The following is a 24,781-nucleotide window of genomic DNA, read 5'->3' on the forward strand; positions in this document are numbered from 1 at the left end:
TTTGGGATGATGAAAACGTCCTGGAGATGGCGGTGCTGGTGGCTGCCCTGTGTGAATATATTTAATGCCACTGAACTGTGCACTTAAAAATGGTTAAAACTGAAAAATCTTACACACATTTCACCATCACATTAAAAAAAAAAAAAAAAGCAGAAACAATTTTTTAAAGGGCAAACTGCTAGCTCTTGATGAGTTGGTTCTCTTCACCCAAAACTTTACCTTTTAGTAACAGTAAAAATAAACGTCAGCTTTGTCATATTTTCTCCCCTTTGCTTCTGCACTTGCAGAAAGATTCCGGACACCCTTCCCCTCAGTTGTGAAAATACACTTGGGAACAGAAATATTAAGTTTTCTTGGGCTCAAACACAAAATAAATTAAAAACAAGGCAAACTTCAGCCAGCCAGACACGCGGACCTGCTCTTGGCACCGCTCCGAGACCCGTGTTCATGATCTGTGAGATTCCACTCTGCCCAGAAAACAGCTTGCCTCTGGCCGCCCAAGCTCTGTCACACCTGTGATTTCCCAGCAGTAAATAAAAACCGCCAAGCTCCCTGGGACCCCCATTTCCCGCGTGCCCTCCCTTACCTTTCTGAGGAACAGTCTCTGCAGCTTCTTGTGAGGCAGCCTGATCATCATGATGCACTCCCCAGTGCCCGGGGGCCGGGCTCCCCTCGCCGGCCAGCCATTCTGCCCGGGCAGCCGCCACTCCTTTTATCACCTCCTGGGCTGCCGCGCCCACCCTCACCAGGCAGCTGCACCGCACAGCCCCTCTTCCCTCCCCTCACCCCTCTCCGGGCAGCCACAGATTCCCAAGCCAGGAGCCCTGCCCCTCATAGGCACCAGCTGTGAGGTGAAAATGCTCTGGCTACAGACAAAACCCCCGCTTTGCAAACTCAGAAGCAAAGGAGAGAAGCTGCGAAAACCTCAGCCCCGAGGCTGGCCATCTCCTCTGATGCCAACGCGAAGTTACTCATGCTGCTCCGAATCCCAGCAGGCTGGAACACAACATCTGGCAGAAGTCGGCAAAGCAAAAGCGTCACTTGGAGGCAATCAAATGTCAGAAACCGTCAGAGACACTCTGAGGGGCAGGCCTGAGGTCCCCCTCAATGCACACCTGCCCACCTGCCCACAGCCAGGCTGGCAACGTGCCTTAGCAGCACATAAAAAGACACCTCGGTCCTTCTCTGTGTCATTTAAACAGAAAGGAGGAGCCAGTAGTAGGAGGAAGGTGAATGAAAATGGTTGCTTATTTCTTTAGGCGGCGCTGGGTCAATGAATGCACACCAAGGGTGCAAGGATGGCATCACCCTGTATTACCCCTTCAGATGCTGCCTCTGCCCCAGAAACAGGCACATGCACATGCATGCACGCTCTCTCTACAACCTCCTCCTGGGCTAACTCGGATGTGTCTTCTCTGGCTAACAAACGTTTGCTTCGTTTTCCTGATCAAAACTGAGTTCCCACATTTCCAGTACGTCGGCCCCTTTCTTGCTTTCACTTGCCATGGAGCCCTGCCTTGGTGCCGCCAGAAGTGTCCAGGGCTCCGCGTGATTGGCAGCCACTGAGTGAAGGCGGCAGGTTCAGAGTCAGACCCAGGACACTGGCGGACTTTCCTTTGCTTACTGGTATAGCTTCTTGTTAATACATAAACAGCCTTCTCTGAAAACCTACAGATGCAACAGAAGAGACCTACCAACTGACAACCGCCTTTGAGATGACAGACAATAGAGGTCATGGCTAACTAAGAATGCAGGTATGGAAATAAACAGATTTTATAAAAACACAGGACGTGAAAAGAAGGAATCAAAGGCAAAGAGGAAATTTAAGACTGAAATGGATAGAAATGACCTTGATTTAGGGCAATGCGGTGCTGAAAGACGGGGTCCTGTCCACACCTTCCTTATTCCAAGACATTGAGATAGAGAATATTTCCTTCCCAATCAGACAGAAATAGTCCAAGTGCAATTGTCCTTTCTCCAGTGGTTGCTATTTCAGGAAACGGGTTGTACCAAAACAACTTTTCACCCATTTTGTGGCTTCCAGAGCACACATGGCGTATGTTCTTTCCTTTGAATGCAGAGCTGATTAAAACTCATTTATCCAGGTCAATGTTGCATTCGTGTGTGTGTGTGTGTGTGTGTGTGTGCCTGTGTGTGTGGTCTACACAGATACATACATACTTGAGGTAAATAACTGAAAGGAGCTTTGGTCAGTCCTTCAGAGGGACTTTCTCAGGTATTGTTTTCATTAACCCTGCTTTCCACTATAGGAACTTTATCAAGAACCTATAACATAACGTTTTTAGAAACATATGCCATACATCTGCCATTATATACACTTTTTTTTCTATTCTGGAGTCGTTGGCAAACATTACATTCTAAGCAGAACGGTCACACTTCTGAGCTGTTACTTTGAGAATAGAGCACGGTTTGTTCACAGGCCAAGTTATGGCAACAGAATAAAATGCCTCTGTCTTCCAAAATTTCTCAATTACCTTTTGCTACTTTTGCTGGCACAAAATAACAACACAGGGAGATTAATAGAAATGAAGGCTCTTTCTAGTCTCACCAAATTTCATATGCGTGATTTTATTTGGGTCTCAGCACTGCTGCAGTGTTTCAGCCTTGACTTCTCTCTGTCAAATCATCAGGAGCTTTAAAACAATCCCAGTTCTGTTTCTTTTCCCTGAAATGAATGCACATCCACATTTCACCTCTTTGAAAATGCTGGATCTTAAAATATATGTGCAGCCTTTCACAGAAATAGGCACTCCTGCTTCCTGGAAACACACTGGTGGTGTCTTCTCACACCGTCTACCACCAGCTGCAGCCTCAGCTCCCGCGGAAGACGCAGCTGCAACCCAGTCCGTATCCTCGCCCAGTGGTCAACGCAGTGCCGTTCCCACCATCGTACAGAGAGGTCTGTGCTTTGTGAAGCCCTGCTGCATGGGATTTCTAAGTGTCGAAGAAGGACAATATATTTTCCAGAAAACTTAACTCTGTGGTCCTTCATAAGTACTTTAATTTTTAAAATATACAGTATTCAGGTTTGATTGAGATTTAGAAATCTTTACTAAATTTTTGTTTGAAGGTGTGGTGTTGGGGCCCCGGTATTGTTTCAAATACACAGGAATAAAAATGGAAGGTTTCTTTTCGCTGTCTGTAACCTACTTCAATTGGTTGGCAAAGATGCGTAGCTCATGTAGGGAAATGTTCCCAGCTTAGGCAAATCAGTGGCCCCTGGGGAATGGCAATTTGGAGAGAGGAAGGTGGGCTCATTTTGGTGAACAAATATTTCTTTACATTATTTTACACACAGAGTAAAATTAAAAGGCTTCTTAAGAAATTGTAAACATTGTGTTTACAATTGTGTAAACATCTTCTTTTAAGGATATATTGAGCTGGTCTAATCCCCAAAGAAAAAATACCCAAGGGTCAAGCAAAGCAATTGAACTACATCAAAGATGAACTCACCAAAGCTATCTACTGAATGTCAGGGTGATGAGATCATCGCACAGAGTACGTGAGCACCACCCCCGCCCCCATCACGCTCTGGTTTGAGACTGTGAGAACTCCAGGTCGATTCTATCGTTCCTGGCAACAGGAAACCAGCATAGGTTAGATTAGTGCAAGCCACGGGAAAGCTTGAAAATGACTCGGCCAAAAATGCTCATCTTTCCTGTACCACATATTTTGCTGGAATTGCTTAAAATAGCCTGCTCACTGGCAATCCCTCTTCCCATTTCCAACCTGATGGCAATGTGCATGGACACTGAGTTGGGGAAAGGAGAATCGGATGGGGGAAATGGAGACGCAAAGGGTCTGAATAATCCTCAACTACAGTGATTTGGTTTTTGGCATCTGTATTTACAGTTATCCTAAATGCAATTCAATCCAAACTTCCATAAGAATTAAAAGGAAATTTTCCAGGACTTGGTACTTTTGAAAGTGCATTAGCAAAATCAATCAGGCCTTTGGTCTCTGGCTAAATGGTGGTCGTGTGAGAGCTACAGGGTTTGCAATGGAAACCTTTCATTTTTAATGGCATTTAATCATAGGTGGATGTGAGTTTGTAAACTGAATGTTGTCATGGTGATGATGGCAAGAAATTGCCTTTTATTTATTTTTGAGACCGAGTCTTGCTTTGTCGCCCAGGCTGGAGTGCAGTGGCGTGATCTAGGCTCACTACAACCTCCGCCTCTCGGGTTTAAGCAATTCTCGTATTTTAGCCTCTCAAATAGCTGGGATGATAGGCACGTGCCACCACAACCGGCTAAATTTTTTATTTTTAGTAGAGACAGGATTTCACCATGTTGCCCAGGCTGGTCTCGAACCCCTGACCTCAAGTGATCCACTCGCCTCAGCCTCCCAAAGTGCTGGGATTACAGGCATGAGCCACCCCACCTGGCCGCCTTTTATTTTATGCCATAGGAAATCTTTATAACAATCTTGGCTTACTCATCTACCAAATACATTTTTAAAGACATTATTTTGAAAACATCTCTGGCTAATTGGTGATAAGCAGCAATCACTGTGTCTTGGCTATGGCTTTAAAAGCATTGCTATTGTTGTCATGTAAGCATCCATCTTCCAGCAGCAGAACCAAAATGCTCACACAATTCAGCCCAAAGAATAAACAACCACCATGCAGCAGAAAGCATCTGTTTCGTGTATCCATTAAACCATCAGCAGCTCAGCCTGGAAGCAATATGTTGTGTCTTCCTTTGAAAAACCTAGTAGCTCACTTCCATATCTTTGGACCCACAGAGAATCAGACAGATGACTTTAGCCTTTGTTGAAGACACCGCTGGGAGTGAGCTGTACCTTTCCCCTTCCTAGGCCCCGGGGAGATAGGAAGGTGGGACTGTATGGCTGTGTCCTATCCATTGGGAATGGAGTGGAAGGGAAGTGTCTCCTGGCATTTGAGGCACTGTGGAGGGCGCAAGTTATCCCCTGCACCCCAGTCTCACGGCGAGAACAAAGAGCCTAGGGAGGGTAGAGCTCCAGATGGGGTAACCTTGTCTCCCAGCCCCCTGGACCTCTGAGAAAGTGGCCGAGGATAGCCCTGCCGGTGACCTCATGGGAAAGAAGCCTTGCAGACAGGAGTGAGAAGTAGGCCCTGTCACAGGGAGGCCCTGGGGTCACCACAGAGGTACACGGTCTGTCCCATCTGGACCAAGACAAGTGACAGAAACCTTAGGTACTGGTTTCGTCAAAAGGAAACTGAGGCCCAAAGAGGTCACACAGCCCAGGCACTAGGAGAGTGGTGTCCCCGTGTCCACCCCTCCCTCAGTCTCCTCATGTTTTACCACATTCTCCCTCAGACACAAAACCAAATCGTGGCCGCTCTTTACCACTTAGCCATGTTGGCTCAACCTTAGCACTGTTCAAGGCAATCGGTATGCATGTGTGTGTGCATGCAGTGTGCGTGTATGTTTGTAAGTCTAAGGTAATCGGTATGCATGTGTGTGTGCATGCAGTGTGCGTGTATGTTTGTAAGTCTAAGGTAATCGGTATGCATGTGTGTGTGCATGCAGTGTGCGTGTATGTTTGTAAGTCTAAGGTAATCGGTATGCATGTGTGTGTGCATGCAGTGTGCGTGTATGTTTGTAAGTCTAAGGTAATCGGTATGCATGTGTGTGTGCATGCAGTGTGCGTGTATGTGTTTGTATGTCTAAGGTAATCGGTATGCATGTGTGTGTGCATGCAGTGTGCGTGTATGTTTGTAAGTCTAAGGTAATCGGTATGCATGTGTGTGTGCATGCAGTGTGCGTGTATGTTTGTATGTCTAAGGTAATCGGTATGCATGTGTGTGTGCATGCAGTGTGCGTGTATGTATGTCTAAGGTAATCGGTATGCATGTGTGTGTGCATGCAGTGTGCGTGTATGTTTGTATGTCTAAGGTAATCGGTATGCATGTGTGTGTGCATGCAGTGTGCGTGTATGTGTTTGTATGTCTAAGGTAATCGGTATGCATGTGTGTGTGCATGCAGTGTGCGTGTATGTTTGTAAGTCTAAGGTAATCGGTATGCATGTGTGTGCATGCAGTGTGCGTGTATGTTTGTAAGCCTAAGGTAATCGGTATGCATGTGTGTGTGCATGCAGTGTGCGTGTATGTGTTTGTATGTCTAAGGTAATCGGTATGCATGTGTGTGTGCATGCAGTGTGCGTGTGTTTGCAAGTCTAAGGTAATCGGTATGCATGTGTGTGTGCATGCAGTGTGTGTGTATGTTTGTAAGTCTAAGGCAATCGGTATGCATGTGTCTGTACATGCAGTGTGCGTGTGCGTGTTTGTATGTCTAAGGCAATCGGTATGCATGTGTGTGTGCATGCAGTGTGTACATATGTTTGTATGTCTAAGGTAATTGGTACGCATGTGTGTCTGCATGCAGTGTGCGTGTGTATGTTTGTATGTCTATGCGCATGTGTGTGTGTGCATGTTAAAGGGAGGAGGGAACATGAAGTTCAAATTCCCCCACAGCACCTGGCGTGGTCCCTGGCACATGGAGTGTGTAAAGTCACGTTCTTAAGTGAAAGTATCTTGGGAAACTGGCCTCATTTTCCCTTATGGAGCTGATCTCGAATCACTCAGGATCTCGCACCAGGCTGTAAGCCGGCACCAGGGTTACACCCTGCTGTGCACCGTGGTCCCTGAGAGACTCACTCAGCCTCACGTGAAAGTCCTGTTTGCTCCCAGTTCACAGGTAAATAAATCAACAGCTCCATGGAGAAGGAATAGCACCTCCTCATCTGGTCCACTCCTAGGAAACGACTGAAGGGGTGGCCTGCCCCTCCACACCTGTGGGTGTTTCTCATTAGGTGGAACGAGAGACTTGAGAAAAGAAATGAGACACAGAGACAAAGTATAGAGAAAGAAAAGGTGGGCCCAGGGGACCGGCGCTCAGCATACAGAGGACCCACGCCGGCACCGGTCTCTGAGTTCCCTTAGTATTTATTGATAATTATCTTTACCATCTTAAAGATAAGGGAGTGGCAGGACAATAGGATCATTTTAGGGAGAAAATTAGTAGTAAGACATATGGATAAAGATCTCTGTGACATGAATAAGTTCAAAAGAAAATGCTGTGCCTTGATACGCACATGCAAACATCTCCACAAACCTTTTAGCAGCATTGCGCCAGCAAGTCCCGCCAGCAAGTCCCACCTTATGCCGTAAGGCGGTTTTCTCCTATCTCAGTAAACAGAGCAGACAATCGGGTCTCACACCGAGATGTTCCATTGCCCAGGGACGGGTAGGATTTTTAACCAGCAAGCTGCCTTCAGGCACTTGTTTAACAAAGACACATCCTGCACAGCCCAAAATCCATTAAACCTTGAGTCACCACAGCACATGTCTCTTGCAAGGACAAGGTTGGGGGTAGGGTCACAGATTAACAGCATCTCAAATACAGAACAAAATGGAGTCTCTTATGTCTACTTCTTTCTATATAGACACAGTAAGAGGCTGATCTCTTTCTTTTCCCTACAAACGACCTTCACTCCTGCCCCAACTTTCAGGAGTCAACATGGAAAGGGGAGCAAGCCATGACCCTGAGCCTTGCACCACCAGATTGGAGGCCTGTGGGCACCAAGGCTGCTGCAGAGCGCAGGTGGAAACACAGGTACACAAGTGACTTTCCGTAGGTCAAAGAAACGGTTTCACATGCTTCTGTGATAACAGCTGCAAGCATGAATAAAGTCTAGTTTTCTCTGGAAGCCATTGATGGGTTCGGCAGCTCTCCTCAATGCATGGATAGCAAAAATATAGCTACTGTAAGGTGGGGTCTGTGATTTATTGTTATTACATTTCAAACAGAGTCTTAAACTAAAAATATTTGGGACCCAGTAACAGAGAAGTCCCAGCAGCAGTATCAGGATCATGGAAGGAAACACATTTCCCGCCTTACAGGTGCTGGTTTCCAGGCTCAGCTGAAGCCTGTTACATGGCATTCGCTTAGCATGGAAAAAGCAAGGCTAAGAATAATTTTAAACTCTTTTGGAGTCATTAAAGGGTTACATTAAGAAAATGGAAAAATGTGATTTCCACAAAATAAATTGCAAGAGTAAATTATCTTTCATTTCAGTAAATGTCTACATCATAGAATCGCAGTTAAGACCCTAAAGCCACATGGCTCAGTTCAAATCCATGACTCCACCACTTGGCTGTGTCACCTGGTACAACTTAATTGCCTCCATGCTCTCATCTGTAGAATGGGAGACAGCAGTAATGAGAGTGAATATTTCCTCCGGTTGTGAGGGTCAAACAAGGTCGCGCTGTAAGGTGCTCAGAACACAGTGAGTATTCTATAAGGATTTACCAACGAAAAGCAAAGGAAAAACAGGAGCAAAGAAGGGAAACCTGGATTTCCTTGGGGGAACAACCTTGGACACCGAAAGTTAATTAAGAAAGAGCTGTCAATTTCTTTACCTCCTCCCTGTACAGATAAGAGCATTGAGAAAAGGCATTTTGTAAGCAGTGGGGCACCACACAGATGAACGGCGATGACCTTGTTAGTTCGCTGTTACAAATCAAGTCCCAAGGGTCCCATGATAATAACCAAGTGCAAACAATCCCAGCAAATCCAGAGCTGTGCCTGTCCGTGTACCTCGAGAAAGAGGAACACCCAGCAGTCCGTTAAAGATTATTTTCAGATCCATGACAGCATGACCAGCCTTGCCCATGTCCGCCACCAAATGCTGAATTGTGTGGCCGACACAACACTGTCCATGGCCTGCTGTAAAGCAACTTCTGTTAGGGCTCTTGTTGTTCAGCTAGAAAGAATGTGAAGTGTTTGGGGAGTTGTGAGCATGAGGAATTGCCATGTGTGGGGCTTCTGAGTGCCCTGTGCCTTGCATCGCTCTCTGCTCTGAGGACCATGTGGTGCTGGGACTCCACTCCCACCGGGGAGGTCATGAGTGGGAGGGTGAGAGAAATGAGGCTGAGCCCCAGCTCAGAGCTGGGAAGAGCCCTGGCACTGCACGCCACGGTGTGGTCAGGGTCATTGAAGGCCAGGGACATTTTAGTGATGGGCAGAGGGAAGGACACCAGGAGGTGCCTGAAGAGGAAGACTGTGAGGTGGGAGGAAGAGTGGGAGGTTCTGCCCCAGGGTGGCCGAGGAGCCGGGTGCTCCCTAAAGGAAGGTGTCGAGAACGGCAAGCCCGGAGGAGGTGCTGGAATGCGGGGATCAGGTCTAACAGCATGGGACCCGCAATTCTCTCCTCACAAGGCAGCTCAGTGAAGCTGAAGGAGTAAAATCCGGCCACAGTGAGAAGGCAGGTGAGGGTGGTTGCAGGAAGGCTGGAGGAGGCCATGCCCCAGGCCTAGGTGGGGAAGCAGAGTGAGGCAGGGAGCAGGGGGTTGGGGAGGAGCCAGGGTCTCTGTCACTGACCACACTGAGTGTGGCTGCACTTCCCCAAGCCCAGCCGGGTGCTCTCACGCTGTGAAAAACAAACCAGAAGGAGCCTGCAGCCATGAGCCCACAACCCCTAATAACACAAGGAAGATGTGGCACAGGGACTCGGACAGCGGCTGCCACAGTGACGCCTGCATCCATGCAAGCACCTGTGTAAACACATGCTACAGTCACATGCTACATATTTCACACATTTACACACTACACAACGTGTGTGTGTTCATATACATGTGAATCAACACACATATGCAGGAACAAAGCACTTCCGTGGCCTTGACGTTTTCTCTACCGAGTTCTGTCCTCTCAACATACACCCACGGAGGTGGCATGACCTTCCCAAGACCCAGCGGCCAATGGGGCGACCCCGCCTGGGTCTCTCCGCTGCAGCCTGGGGCTTTCTCCTCCCTGCCAGCTCCAGGGCAGGTGGCAGCAGGAACAGCCACTGCGCTGAACAAGGAAAGGACCTAGAAGTTAGGCCACGTGAAGAGAACCACAGCCCTGGAGTGAGCCTCCGCGTGACCGGCCAGCATGGTAGTGTGTGCGGCATCTCTGGACTCATGAACAGTGCTCCTGACACTGGACTCCACAAAGCCGAGTGCCATAGGAAGCTCCCAGATGTTGCCAGGGCTGCAGGTCAGCAGGCGCACCCAGCACACCAGCCCTCAAGTAGTGGTGACAACCCATGGCCACAAGCACAGTCAGCCCTCCTTAGCTGTGGCCCCTGCACCTGCTCCCACCTCCAAGATCCCTGCTGCCTGCTTAGTGTGGGATGAAATGGGTTCCTTATTGCATCCGCAGCTCAGGGACAGGCTCAGTGTGCACCAACACATAGAGGCTCAATAAATCCTGCAGTAATAACAAGATAATGACTTTGTTTAACTTTTAGTAGATTATAAAGGATAACCATCATTCCCAATAGCTCTTATTTTCTGAGACTTTGATTTAGAAAGTGCTGGCTTAAAGTGGTGTAGAAGGTGTAAGATGTGGAACTGGCATTTAAGTAAGAAAATTCAAAGAGCATCTTACTTTTTTGAAAGACATGGGGCTAAGCGTCACATTTTAGATGCATGACTGAGTGATTTGCTTAATTTGTTTTGAGCTTCATCTCCTCATCTGTAAAATGGCAATACTAAAAGTAATATAAAGAAACAGTGATTATGAAAAAATTGGCTGGGGCAATGGCAGGCACTCAGTGACTACCAGCTCTTCTGACCAGGGTAAGGGAGGTTGAGTGTACGCTCCCTTCACGGTGACACAGTCCTCCAGCCTGTTACAAACAAAACACTTCCCACTTTCTAGTTTACTGAAGGTCAATGTCATAATGGCTGTGATTATGATGTAAGAAATTCTCAGGGTGAATTACAAATTCCAAACAAAACATTCCCTTTGAGTAGCCTGAGGTGTATAATTATCATGACAACGTCTTTTGGGTTGCACTGGTAAGTGGCAGTGACTTGTTCGATTAATGGATTCAATACTTCTTTTCATGTCAGTGAATACAGGATACCTTCAATTGGTGAAATTGCCTGAGATACAAGACCTATCCACGTCACTAAACCCAAGATATACTGAATAACTTCAATCTACCGTATCATCACCCAATGATAATAGTGCTATTTTAAAATTTTTTGGAATAAGTTGAGCCTTAACTTTAAGCCTATAACTTAAATTATATTTAACTTTCAAATATAATTATTATACTAGCAATATAGATTTCTTTGGAAATTATAAAAATATGAAGAAAATAAAAATTACATATAATCCTACAACGGAATGAAAAGCCTTGGTAATTTTTGGATTTGTGTGCATGTGTGTTTTCCTTTCAAACTTTTTCTAAAAATCCTACCTATTTCTATAAGGAGTGAGGAGGTGGGCTATAGCTGAATATGATAGAACATTGGATCTACTTTTTTTTTCCTAAAATTATTTTTTGATTTTTCTCCAGCTATCCCAAAAAGACATTTATAACTATGACCTCAATCGAAGGATTTTTCTAGCTCAAATTCTAACTCTGATTACACCACTATTTTCTGCTGAAGTGCAATGCACAGATTTTGAAAGCCCACCCAGTGACTCAAGTAACTACAGGAAGGAAAAGGAATTTGTCTCTTCAGTGGTTGTTTGGGGATGGAATGCACAACAGCATAGAGGTTGCAAGGTGCTCCTTTTTAGCTGCAAGTATCTCCTTTTGCTATCACCCCTGTTCTGGAAGCTTCCCTCAGCACCCCACTCGCCCCACAGTGTCTGCACCCAGCTGCATGGCCCTGCGGGCTTAATGTGCCTCTCTCCCTTGCCTTTGTTTACAAGTCCAAGGAACATGCCTCCCAACTCCCGAACCCTGCTGCACCCAGATGTCTGCACCAACTCACCGCCACAAGAGTGAACGAAGGTCCCTTCCTTACCCGGGAGCTGCCCTAGCAAAGAGGAAGGGCTCAGCTATCTGCGGGAAGAGATGGCTCCACAATGGAATTTTAGTCTGTGGAAACAGACTGAAGAACCAGACTTTCATATTTTGTTACCGAGATTCTGCCCAGTTTTTAGTGCAGCCTATCACCTCCCCATGAGCAACGCCATCAAAAAGCCAAATACACCTGCGACTACCGTCTCACACACTTCAGCTTGCAAGGCAGAGGCACAGAATGATTTGATGAAAAAGACAGAGGAAAACAGAAAAATCACCCCTCTAGCCAAGACCACAAAGTCCGTGCAGATCAGCGTGGCCCGGATCAATGTGGTCCAGAGGTGAAAGCGTGGTTAGAGGAAGACAAAACGGAAGGAGAAGCCAGCTCGTGCTCCCTTCAGGATCCTAGTTGGAAAATTAATTTTGTGACTCAGCTAAGGGATGCTGCTGTCACCCAGGAACCCTTCAGACTGGGCTCCACTTGCCAGCAAGCCTCAAAGGGACTCAGGAAGGGTGAACATTCGGCCAGAATGTGTTGAGTGTCCACAATGTTCCAGGCTTCACCCCGCACTGCAGCTCCCGAAGTTGCTTTGCAAAGGACTGAGTTTGAGCCACCTCATTATTTTATTTGCATGTCAAGTTACCTGACAAAAGAACACATTGTTTCCCAAATTATTAAGAACTAAAGACAATACACCTCTGCAAACACATACACACACACACGCTGGCGTCAGGCAGCCGGCCGACAGAGTGTGTGTGTGGATTGCTAACCACGGCAGAGCCTGCTCTCACTGTTTGGGTGCAAACCTTGGGCGTTTTATTGTTCTGCGACTGGAGTCTGCCTCTGTGTCCCCACGTGTAAAATCGCTACCTTGGCCACCGCTGCACCACAATAAGAGTGCTCATATTTCTCTCCTTCCAATAGCTGGAAAGCTGAGGAACAATTACTTTTTCTTTATTTAAGTCCCACACAATTGATAGGTGGTGGATCAATGCAGCTCTATAACACAGGGCATGTGTGTTCACTTCGAAGCCATAAGGAAAGGGAAGAAAGAGGAGGAAACCCAGAGAGGGCCTCAGCAGGCAGCAGTGGCGCGGGACGAACTCCCCCTGTTCTGGTTGAGGTTGGGTGTGGACAAAAGAAAACATCCTCCCTTTGGAACTGGAACCTCCTTTGTGTCTAAAATTTCATTTTTTATAAAGGCAAATACATAAAGAGTGAACTCATGCTGGAGAAAGAGGACATACAATTAGCTGTGGAACTAGAGGCACCTTGCAGGACTTACTAGGCAAAAATCCATGAAAGACGCTGACTGCTGTGTTAGTGTCACCCACGCTTCTGGGACCGTCCTGGTGAGCGGCCGAATGTTGCTTAGCGAAGCAGCAGGGGCACCTGCCTCTGCCTCAGAGGCTCAGTCTGTGTTAGGAGTTTCAGCAGGAGACCCTGGAATCCTCTAACCTGGTATAACAATCTGTTGAATATCAACTTTCGTGGAGTATTTTAAAAATATGTACAGAGAGGGGTGGGTAGGGAGGGAGAGAGAGAGGAAAAAAAAAAAACAAAAAAACCAGAATGATCAGTAGAGGGAAAGTTAAAGCCTTCATTTGGCAATCACTGCTGCCTTCCCATCTTGTCAGACTTCTGGGCTGCTCCTGGGTGATGCTGTGTGAGATCTGATTTGCGTTTTTTATCCTAAACCTACAGGGTTCCTGCCTATCAAATTCAAGGCGAATCTGGGAACACTGCCAGGAGTTTAACCTGCTCCAGGGCTAAAGGCAGTGGAGGGGATTTTGCTGGCCCTCAGCCCACAGAGACCCTGTGGCCATGTGGCTCCTGGGGTTCTCCCGTGCTTTGACCCTAGGATGTGACCAGACACAGTGTCCTGGCAGAAACAGCCGCTTTCCTGGGAACACTTTCCAATTCCAACTACGGCACTTATGGTTAACGCCTGGCCGGCCTGGCCGTTGACTTAGGAAGGAACGGCTCTCCAAGGGCGCCCACACCCTACCCTGGCCCTGAACTCAGTGTGCACCACCCACCAGATCCATGCTTGTGCCACTGGCCCAACGTTCACTGCTATGACCAAGAGAGGAGAAACACCCAGTACTGGAACGTGTCATCTTTCTGTAGAGTGCTCAGGCTAGGTGTGGATTGGGATGATATAGATAATAAAACGTTTTCATTTGCCAAGAAACACAGTTCGTCACACATTTGGATAAAGCCACATCAAGTTTCGCTAAGAATCACCCATTACAGCTTGACTCTTTTTTTCTTGAATAGATTATGGACCAGACTGACAAGAGATTATGAGAAAGGAAGAGAAGACTGTGTTCCTCCCACGCCAGCAGGCCTCGTTTGCTGAGTTGATGTACGTTAGGATGTAATCCAAACTGGGGAGTCAGCCATTTGCCTAACCCCTTAGCTGAAATCGTCAGAACCAGCTTGAGATTGTGTGCCCACTCATCACCTTTGCACAGTCACCACCAACCGCACAAAACACAAGTTCCACGTCCAATAAGGAAACTCAATTTATGCAAAATGCGTTCAGACCCAGAGAGTAGTACCACAAGTATGGAAAAAGTAAAACAGTGAAATTCAAGTGTCAAGCATTGCTGGCAATGGAATGCAGCAGGGACCTCTCGTCCAGGATTTGGGACCACCTAAAACCAGGTGGGACTCGGCCTCTCCCGTCAGGGACTTGCAGGCCCTGGCGACAGCGCTGAGAAAAGGCAGCCACACCCTTGTGCAGTGCCCTCCCTGGGCAGCTCCGAGGGCCACCCGCTGCCCAGCAAGATCCCTGTGGCAGAGCTCATGCTGTCCTCAGAAGACCTTTTTAACCTATTATTATTATATTTTTGCTTTTTAGCTTCAGGAAAGCTGCCAGAAAATCAGGAGTATTTTTGTTTCACATGAACTACAGCACAGTTTAAGGCATCAACGTAGATGAGAATAAGCTCAACCAACTTCCAATGACCCGTTTGGCACCTACAGGGAGCAGGCCCATTTAGCGTGCAGCGACCACTACAGAGGCGCGGCCCCAAGGCTGACCAATCCCATGGCATCACAGCCGCACGTGGCGTGATTACTGACTTACTACATTTCACCTGCGTGATGCAGCCCAAAGGGATTGAAAACAGCCATTAAACTATCTTTAAAAATGTTTTGTTAATAAAGGTATTAAAACCAGATAGATGCTTGAAATAGGAGAAATCTACCTTCATCTAAAATTACCTATTTTAGTCCTAATTCCTAGAAAAACTGTTGCTGAGCCACACACACGAGTCGGCAACCAACCTGCAAACCCCGAGGGCAGACACAGCCCCGGGCAGCGTCAGCACCCCACCTCTGCCTCGCTGTCATGGCTCGCCTCTGCCTCTGGTAATTCCAGCTTATTCTGAAGGCACATCGTAGTTTTAAAAGGAATACTGGACAAAAAGTGATGCACAGATTCAGAATCAAACTCAAATCATAATACATGGCAAGATGACATCCCCAGTTTAGCACGCTACGCAGCCCCTGCTGTACAAGGACATTACTGCACAAAGCACTCGGATTCCCCACAGGATGCCAAAAAATTCACATTTTCCTGTGGAGTGGTCCAGCCTTCTAAAAGCTCTTCACAGCTTGCCCTTGCTGGACTCTGGGCACCATGAAACAACTCAAACTGAACAAGACTTCGTGTTTAACTTTAAAAAAAAAATGTAACTCACGTGAACATGGAAAAAAACGAACCACAGGAATGCTTCTTACCTCTGCGGATCCAGCTACCTTTGTCTTGGAGGCAGCTGAGTCACTTTTGCCCTGTGAAAACGGAAACGAAGAAAGAATTCCTTTAAGTCACAGGACATATTTACAGTCAGCAACTTCATTAGCAAGGGCATTACTACCATACTCACCAGGCCTGTGAGCTTTTTGTTTCTAAACATTAATCTCCACATCATTTTAAATAACTGGAGGAGTTTCTTTCGCGTTCAGGAAGCCCTTTAGTGAAAGCCTACAGAAGAAAGGAACTTGCGACTTTTGCACAACTTTTAAAATTTAGCCAAAGGAAGTGATGGTGTTCCCATCACCAACCTCAAACCTCAACGGAAAGAAAGTCACTCTTTCAAGCTCCCAATGTACAGCATTTATCTTCCGAGCTGCACATCAGTGATGAGCAGGCAAATGCTTTCAGGTGACTCTAAACTTTAGTCTACGGAAGAAACTCATTCCAGCTATTTTAATCTGTAGATTTCATCTTCATCCGTAAATACGCTCGCATACAACTAGTTAAAATTCCAATCATCCTTGGTCCCAAGGCTTAAACCCGGAAGCGCATGTGTCTAGGGGGCCTTTCTTCTTCCCAGGCCTCTTTTCGGCCAGCATGGTTTGGAGGTGACCTGAAGATTTTACTCAGCAATGTGGTTTTAGGACCGTTGAGAGCACAGACAACGGCTACCCTTACTCCTGCACGTTCCATACTGCAGGGGCCACATTTCCATTTTCTACTTTCTCCCTTAGCCTTTTCCTGCCACATTTCTCTTCTGTTCTCTGTTCCTTGGCTGATACCCACTGAAATATAAGAGATGAAGGAAGAAGCCAAAATTCAAATAAAATCTCCTTTGCCCCTACTGATGACTGCCGTTCAAGTGTCAGAAGACAGAGGGTGGGAATCACCACCTAAATGAAATGAAAAGGCTAACAGGAGATGCCAGCGGCCTCTGCTGCCTCACATGGCCCTCGGTTGTCATGAGTCAGCACGGCTTTGGGGCTGGCTCCTCCCGAGTGTGCCATGAGGAAAGGGGTCCAGCGGGACCGCTGTGAGAGAAACCCCTGCGCTGCGGGTGCCCATTCTCACCTCAGCCTACACCGCGTCTGTCCTCCAACACAGCCGATGAGTGGCCGGTTTATTGAACTGAGCCTACACTGGGTCTGTCCTCCAACACAGCTGATGAGCGGCAGGTTTATTGAGCTGAGCCTACACCGCCTCGGGCCTCCAACACAGCTGATAAGCGGCCGGTTTATTGAGCTGAGCCTACACTGGGTCTGTCCTCCAACACAGCTGATGAGCGGCAGGTTTATTGAGCTGAGCCTACACCGCCTCGGGCCTCCAACACAGCTGATGAGCGGCAGGTTTATTGAGCTGAGCCTACACTGCCTCTGGCCTCCAACACAGCTGATGAGCGGCAGGTTTATTGAGCTGAGCCTACACTGGGTCTGTCCTCCAACACAGCTGATGAGCGGCAGGTTTACTGAGCTGAGCCTACACCGCCTCTGGCCTCCAACACAGCTGATGAGCAGCCGGTTTATTGAGCTGAGCCTACACCGCCTCGGGCCTCCAACACAGCTGATGAGCGGCAGGTTTATTGAACTGAGCCTACACTGGGTCTGTCCTCCAACACAGCTGATGAGCGGCAGGTTTATTGAGCTGAGCCTACACCGCCTCGGGCCTCCAACACAGCTGATGAGCGGCAGGTTTATTGAACTGAGCCTACACTGGGTCTGTCCTCCAACACAGCTGATGAGCGGCAGGTTTATTGAGCTGAGCCTACACTGCCTCTGGCCTCCAACACAGCTGATGAGCGGCAGGTTTATTGAGCTGAGCCTACACTGGGTCTGTCCTCCAACACAGCTGATGAGCGGCAGGTTTACTGAGCTGAGCCTACACCGCCTCTGGCCTCCAACACAGCTGATGAGCAGCCGGTTTATTGAGCTGAGCCTACACCGCCTCGGGCCTCCAACACAGCTGATGAGCAGCCGGTTTATTGAGCTGAGCCTACACCGCCTCTGGCCTCCAACACAGCTGATGAGCAGCCGGTTTATTGAACTGAGCCTACACTGGGTCTGTCCTCCAACACAGCTGATAAGCAGCAGGTTTATTGAGCTGAGAATCATAGCTCTATGTGTTTATTCTTGTTTTATGTCCCTAACTGGACAGTAATTAATAACTGGCAGGAATGCAGTTTCTAATGCTGACTTTACCACTTGTTTTTGCCATTTATGCACCTGTTTGTATCGTACTGGGCGCGTACAAGTGAGCCTATGTGGGGTTTCTACCCAGCAGCCCTTGTCCCCTCCAGGCGAGCACTCCCTTTCTTTCTATGGGACCCTAGTTCCGTGGAGTCCAGGTGGGAATGGCCCTGCCCCACCCCATCCACCCACCACCGGGAGAAAGGTCCTAGCAGGGCTCCCGCAGAGCTGACAGCCCCCTTGTCCTGGGATGGCCAGCCTGGCAGATGACCTAAGTCTGAGGTTTGTGCTTGCTCTGCCTTGGAAATGTGCCTGCCTGAGAATGGAGTCTAGCAAGGAGGAAGAGAAATTCAGTGTCCTGCTGACAGCTTTGGACCCTGGGATTCAGACCCACCAGAAACCATCTCTTTTCAATGGTGTGAGCCAACAAACTGCCAATTTTTACTTAAGAAGGTTTGATTCTGTTTCTATAACTTGAAAAAGATGGTGAGACCTGATGGAACATAAATGACGCTTTTACAGAAAAATACCTTTGCATGAAAATCCCAAATGTGCCACAACGTTGTGGCTTCACCCATCACCTCATTCCACTCCATAACCAACCCTCAGGGCAACCAGCTCTTCAAAGGAAGTGCCCCACAGATGGCGCTACCAAGCCTGGCCGTCAGGACACCCCTGAGACTGTGCATCTGGGGTATGCGGTGCTTGGGGTCCCCCATAAAAAGACATATTACTAAATGTTCCATATTGTCATGTTTAGAATCAATGCCTTTCCCTTCTCACTTCCTGGACTCTCTACTTTGCGAACAACATTAAGAATGTTAATTCCCCTGAATTAAACAGGGGAATCTGGAATGACTTGGACATTAAACGAGGATTCTCCAGCCACTCTGCAGCCACGTCATCCCTCCCACCTCCACCCCTTCTATTTCTCCAAACTGGCCCGCACACCTATCCTCTCTACACCATGGTCAGCCTGCTGTGCAGGCTCCACTCCTGGGCCAACCCTGGGTGGGCAGAGAAGAGGGGCAGCTTCCAGCTCCAAAAGGAAATCCCGGCTCCTCTCCTATTCCTTTCCAATCTAGGATATGAGAGGAGAGGACTCCCCTTACAGATCCCGTCTCCTCCTTTGGAGCACCTGTGGCTGTGCGGGGTGGAGAAAGAGGCAGGGAAGGGAGTAAGGAGAGGGGGAAAAGGGGCCATGGGAAAGCACAGTGTTCCCTAATGAGGGGCTTTCCATCACAGGGGAGTCAGAGCACCCACAGGAAATCCTGACTCCTAAAGTAATCCACTTTTCTTTTTTTTTTTTTTTTTTTGAGGCAGAGTCTCCCTCTGTCACCCAGGGTGGCGTACAGTAGCGCAGTCTTGGCTCACTGCAACCTCTGCCCCCTGGTTCCAGTGATTCTCCTGCCTCAGCTCCCGAGTAGCTGGGATTACAGGTGCCCACCACCATGCCCAGCTAATTTTTGTGTTTTTAGTGGAGACAGGGTTTCACCATTGGCCAGGCTGGTCTGGAACTCCTGACCTCGGGTGATCCCCCCGCTTTGGCCTCCCGAAATTCTGGGATTACAGGCATGAGCCACCGCACCTGGCTGCAATCCACTTTTGTCCCCTTCCTCCTGTCTGTCCATCTATTTACATACCTGTGACCACATTATCGTCAAAATACATTTAGCATGACTTTATTATCATCATGGCTAGCTCCATCAGGAAGAAAAAAAAAAACTACCATTGAGATGACATAAAACACTTTGTGCAAATGATTGTCCTCCAGGGGTATTCTGTAAAGAGGACATTTGTCAAATAGCCAAGCATGCTTGCAGAAAAACAATAGACATGGTCAGCCAAATATTTTTGTGTGTTTCGTTGATTTGAAATAAACTATCAGAAATTTCTAAACAAATGCTCGCCAATCATTTTGGAAAACAATATGGATTGAATCTTTTTTTAAAATCTAGAAAGGACCCAGTGTTGTGGGAGAAATATGAAAGGCAGGCATCATCGCTTTCATGGCACTTGAGGTCGTAGTCGGGATGACCAAGCTTCATTTGATCCTCATGGGTCTTTTATGATTGGACTGTAAGTAAAGCTGACAACCAAATTTTATAACACAAAAGGTGTTCAGCATGCTCACAGTGCCCCTGCTTACCAGACGACAGAATAGCTTGAAGATTGTGCACATTCCTCAAAAGACACATTTAGACAGTCATGGTCAGGCAGTTGATAGAATCGATAACGGCTAGCAATTTCTCAGTGAAATTAGTGCATGGGATTCTAGAAAATTGGACACTTTCAAGTGGCTATGTGGCTGGAGTGGTGCAGCTGTTTTTACCCAGCAAGCGTCCCGACATTGGTTATTCTGGGTCCTTGAGAATGCTGTGACTGTCACTGCTCCTGCTGCACCCATCCCAGCACCATGCAACTAAGCTCTCCCAAGATGCTGTGGCCCATGGTGGGGAGCTCAGCCTCCCAAGCAGCCAGCCAGGGTTTATTTCCTGGCACCAGAACTTAGGCAAGCCATTGGACCCCTCAGTCCCAATTTCCCTGTTTGTACAATTGAGGAAAGACAGTCCCTTACACAGGGGTGGTGGGAGAAAGAAATGCACTGGCCCATATTGGGCTCCCAGCAGACAGTAGCCATCAGTGAACATCAGCATGACGACGATGTAGGGGAAATGAAGGAGTTCCCAGATTACAGCAGCATAAAGGACGCCAAAACATCTCGCTCTTCTTCGAGAACGCTGGCATGTGGGCTTCTTGTCTGTGAACTCTGAGGAGTCGGATCCCCAGGTGCTTGAATAGCTCTGAGCTGTCCTTTATTTTGGATGAGCCCCGTTTTCCAGCTTTTAGGGTTGGGAGGGCAGAGGAGAAACGGCAGGTGGCACTGGGGATATTTTTACACAGGATGATGTGACCTGCCCAGCCTGTACCTGCACTCAGCATCATCGGAGTTCCTTTTCTTATACATAATTAGGGTACACAACCAGTTTTATGATGTTACCCTTTTGAAATCACATGGGAGTTACCAAAATGGTTAATTTAAAATGGTTTTACCTAGACTTTGGGGGGCAGTCTTGATTCTTAAATGTCTTTGATGGCTTTGATAAACACCCTGGGCCCTTCCTGCAAAAAATACACCCTCACTGAACCCCCACACCCACCCCTTCGCACCATGCACAGCCCTCAGGAGCTCCACCTTTGGTTTTCGGGGCGTCTCTAAGTGCCCCAAAGTTTCCCTCGCAAATTCGCACATCTACCACTAGATGGCAGCAGAGGACACAGCAAGTGAGAACACTCCTAGGCTTGCGCAGCCAATGAAATCCTGGAAACTTGTTAAATTTTGTTTTAACAAAATAATAGGCCTTGGTGTTCTTAAATCTTACTGATGTGCTCCTGGAAGAATAAAAATGCTAATTTACACAGGGTCCACGTTGTAGGAAGGCTGAATTTGGTTTCCATGACCCCAGACTCTCCCTCTGTGGTGCTCAGCTCTCCCCACACCTGCCAGCTTTATTTGGATTTCTGGCCACTCTGAAGTGTCAGCTACCTGAGGTTGCAGCATCAGCCAAGAAACTCTCTGTCCTAGACGCTTGCTGGCTTCTGGGCTGCAGCTTGGGGATCTTCTCTAGATAAAGCACAGTGGATACACACACAGACACATGACGATGCTGTCCACCCACATGTCTGAGCTCTGGGATTCCAAGGCAGGAGCTCGGAACGGCAACCGGGCAGAGACGGAGCACGGGCAAAGGCGCACAGAGAGGACTACTGAACACAAATGATAATGTCCTCAGGATGGAGGAACCACTGTGGACAGTTAGGAAGACAGACATGCGTGGAGGGCCAGAGCTGGAAGTGATGGTGGGCATTGCTGGCTGTATCTGACCACTGGGAAGGGTGGTCGTGAAAGCCACTGAGTGCGTGTGCCTCTCCCCAGCCACAGCAGTGGTGGAACAAAGGCTGGGGCGCTCACCACTCTTTCCTCTACCATCCGGCTCTGGGGGCCAGGTCCATGCAAAAACACATGGAGAAAGTACAGCTTAGAGGACTTCTACTTCCAGCAAGACGCCAGGCAGAAATGACTGAGAACGATCTCGCTACATCCACTAGAAATGGTGAATAAAACAAAACAAAAAAGGTGGTTCAATGAAAAGCTGAGTGGTAAGAAAGAAGGATTAACCTATAGGCTTCAGAAATGAGGAGGACTGGAAGAGAGAGAATTGAGTCCCCGCACTGACTCTGAGGCCGTCCTGGGGGCATTTTCAGTTTCTGTAATCTTCCAGGTTAGGTTTCTTGTTTTTGTGTTTTAGTTTTTTATATATTGAGGTGAATGTCACATAACAAAATTAACCATTTTAACATGAACGATTAGGTGGCATTTAGTGCGTTCACGATGACGTGTCACCAGGCAATTCCCAACATCTGTCTCTTCCAGGCCCATGAAGCAGTTGCTCCCCACTCTGCCCTCCCAGCCCCTGGAAACCAGCAATCTGTGCCGTCTCCGTGGGTTCACCTGCTCCGGGCATTTGGCATAGACGGAACCGCAGTGTGGCATCTTCTTGGTCTGGCTTCTTTTGCTCTGCATGATGTGCTCGAGGTTCATCCATGTTGCAGCGTGTGTCAACACTTCCTTCCCTTTAGTGGCTACAAAACATGCCATTGTTTGTTTACACCACAGTTTGTGCCTCTATCCATTGATGGACATGCGGGCTGTCTCCATCTTTTGGCAACTGTGAATTGTGCTGCTGTAAACAAGTGTGTGCATGTTTTTGTTTCAGTACCTGTTTTCAACAGTCTTGGATACACACCTCGGAGGGGGTCACACTGCAGCCTTTCCTGTGCTTCTCTGCCATTTGTAGTTCTCTTTTGGAGAAATGTCTACTCAAGCCCGTCGCTCATTTTTTCATTGGGCTGGTGGTCTTTTTGTTGTGCAAGCTTGATTTTAACATGCTGGAGATACAGGGAAGGAGGATGGGGTGGCTGTGAGGTGAGGAGCTGGACCTGAGGCTGCTGGGGGAGGCCTGAGCAGGGAGCGCAAAGCCTGGACAAAAGCCCAGACCAGCTGAGAAGATGACAGGAGACGTCGAACTCATCCGGGGCTCAGGTTAAAAATACATGGATTTGGCCGGGCGCGGTGGCTCAAGCCTGTAATCCCAGCACTTTGGGAGGCCGAGACGGGCGGATCACGAGGTCAGGAGATCGAGACCATCCTGGCTAACACAATGAAACCCCGTCTCCACTAAAAATACAAAAAAAATTAGCCGGGCGTGGTGGCGGCGCCTGTAGTCCCAGCTACTCGGGAGGCTGAGGCAGGAGAATGGCGTGAACCCGGGAGGCGGAGCTTGCAGTAAGCTGAGATCGCGCCACTGCACTCCAGCCTGGGCGACAGAGCGAGACTCCGCCTCAAAAAAAAAAAAAAAAAAAAAAAAAAACATGGATTTTACGTCTTCTCTGATAATTGAAAATGCCAGGCCTGTGCCTTCCGTGACTCTGGGTGTGAATTCATAATGACAAGGATGGCTCAGGGTGAAGGTTGCTGGTCTGCTGCCAGGAACATGCCTAAGTCACAAACCCAGAACTCTGCTGAAGGGACTACCTGAAACTGAGCCCCGGGGAAAGCATACAGAAAGGAAGCGGCCTCCCAGTGCAGGCACGGCCAGGCGCCCCAGAGCCCAGGCAGCAGGCCGCCCTGCGTGACAGGCAGAGGACGCACAAAAAGGCAAAATTGGAGCCAAGAATTCCAGAGAACAGATGAACAATATTCGGGAGTATTAAAGCAGTATTGTTAAAAGTTATAAAATCATAAAAAACATAGTAAAGGAAATAAACGTAAACAAGTTGGAAAGAATAAAACTGCTATGGTTCACAGATAATGTCAATCTCTACAGAATCCAAGAGAATCTACAGAAAATTTATTAATTTGAATAACAGGGTGTGGAAAGGTTATGGATGCAAAAGTAATATTCAAAAGCAAACAGTGTTTTTGCTCTCCAGCAGAAAATAATTTTAAATGATAGCATTTGCAATTGTGAGAGAGAGAGAGAAAAGAGAAGAAAAGAAAAAAAAACCTTATAAGCTATAAAAGATACCTCTAACAAAAATGTGTTATGAAACATCATTCAGTGTTTAACCAAGGGGAGGGGTCGGAAAAGATGATAAACTGTATTGAAAGATATAAAAGAAGACTAAAGTAAATCTTAATACAGTAAATATGGCAATTTTTCCAAAGTCAATCTATAAATTTAATAAAATCATAATCCAAAAAGGATGATATTTTTCTGAATTTAAATCAAAGTGATTTTGAAAGCCTTCACAGCCAACACCAATTTAAGGACACGGAAGCAAAGACAAGACAAATACAAGCCCTGGCAGGGAGATATCGATGCTTACGCTAGCGTTAGAGGAACTCAGGGGGTGCCACGGGCACAGCAGAGCCTGCAGACCTGCCTGCCTCCGTGTGGGACTCACGAAAGGGCAAAGCTGTTGGAGAACAGCAGGGTGAGACGGCCTCTTCAACGACTGGCGCTGGCTGAATGATCAACCTCATACCATATATATCAATAAATTCAAGGCGCGTTAAAGGCCAGATGTGAAAAAACCAAACCACAATGTTTAAAAGGATATCCAGGAGATGATATGGGTGTTTTAACTTGAGCTACTAAAGAATTATTTAGACAACTCAGAGCGCCATACATTGTTTTACAAATTGTTTTTTAGGCTGGGCGTGGTGGCTCACGGCTGTTATCTCAGCACTTTGGGAGGCAGAGACGGGTGGATTACCTGAAGTCAGGAGTTCGAGACCAGCCTGGCCAACATGTCAAAACCCGTCTCTAATAAAAATATAAAAATTAGATGGTTGAAGTGGCACGCGCCTATAGTCCCAGTTACTCGGGAGGCTGAGGCAGGAGAATCTCTTGAACCCGGGAGGCAAAGGTTGCAGTGAGCTGAGATCATGCCATGGACAAGAGTGAAACTCCATCAAAAAAACAGCAACGAAATTAACCCATTAACTCATGT

At 47.5% G+C, this 24,781-nt stretch overlaps 2 protein-coding genes and 1 long non-coding RNA gene across 15 annotated transcripts in view; 2 read left to right on the forward strand and 1 right to left on the reverse strand.

Moving 5' to 3' along the window:
* RPS6KA2 (ribosomal protein S6 kinase A2) overlaps positions 1-24,781 on the reverse strand; it is a 491,259-nt gene that overhangs the window by 345,675 nt on the left and 120,803 nt on the right. For 3 of the 4 annotated variants that reach the window (XM_050789393.1, XM_050789392.1, XM_050789391.1), the window contains one exon: positions 15,566-15,616. In XM_050789393.1, the coding sequence (XP_050645350.1) occupies positions 15,566-15,616 (51 nt within the window). Of the gene's footprint in view, positions 1-15,565; positions 15,617-15,711; positions 15,809-24,781 lie in introns of those variants that run through there. The other variant, XM_050789395.1, reaches the window with a different exon arrangement.
* Positions 5,481-6,208, forward strand: LOC126953783 (uncharacterized). Of its 2 annotated transcripts, XR_007725358.1 has the most exons (4): positions 5,541-5,620; positions 5,680-5,736; positions 5,904-6,019; positions 6,075-6,208. It is a non-coding gene; the product is annotated as an uncharacterized LOC126953783 (long non-coding RNA). The 2 variants fall into 2 exon arrangements; XR_007725359.1 differs by lacking the exon at positions 5,680-5,736 and having other exon boundaries at positions 5,481-5,563.
* Positions 15,805-18,690, forward strand: LOC126953769 (uncharacterized). Of its 9 annotated transcripts, none has more exons than XM_050789408.1 (4): positions 15,805-16,699; positions 16,757-16,927; positions 17,042-17,269; positions 17,441-18,690. In XM_050789408.1, the coding sequence occupies exons 1-4, from the start codon at positions 16,587-16,589 to the stop codon at positions 17,733-17,735; spliced, it is 807 nt and encodes a 268-aa protein (XP_050645365.1). In that variant the 5' UTR covers positions 15,805-16,586; the 3' UTR covers positions 17,736-18,690. The 9 variants fall into 9 exon arrangements, with proteins under 9 accessions (XP_050645365.1, XP_050645362.1, XP_050645361.1 ...); XM_050789405.1 differs by having other exon boundaries at positions 17,042-17,212; positions 17,270-18,690; XM_050789404.1 differs by having other exon boundaries at positions 17,042-17,155; positions 17,213-18,690.

This window comes from Macaca thibetana, chromosome 4 (assembly GCF_024542745.1).
Source record: "Macaca thibetana thibetana isolate TM-01 chromosome 4, ASM2454274v1, whole genome shotgun sequence".
Taxonomy (NCBI): Eukaryota; Metazoa; Chordata; class Mammalia; order Primates; family Cercopithecidae; genus Macaca; species Macaca thibetana.

Excerpts from the sequence above, each read along its gene's own strand:
- LOC126953769 (XM_050789401.1), top strand. The coding sequence starts at position 16,587 with ATGAGGAAAGGGGTCCAGCGGGACCGCTGTGAGAGAAACCCCTGCGCT. Across the intron at positions 16,700-16,756 it reads ACACAGCCGATGAGTGGCCG|GTTTATTGAGCTGAGCCTAC; the intron begins GTTTATTGAACT and ends GATGAGCGGCAG. Across the intron at positions 16,928-17,041 it reads ACACAGCTGATGAGCGGCAG|GTTTACTGAGCTGAGCCTAC; the intron begins GTTTATTGAGCT and ends GATGAGCGGCAG.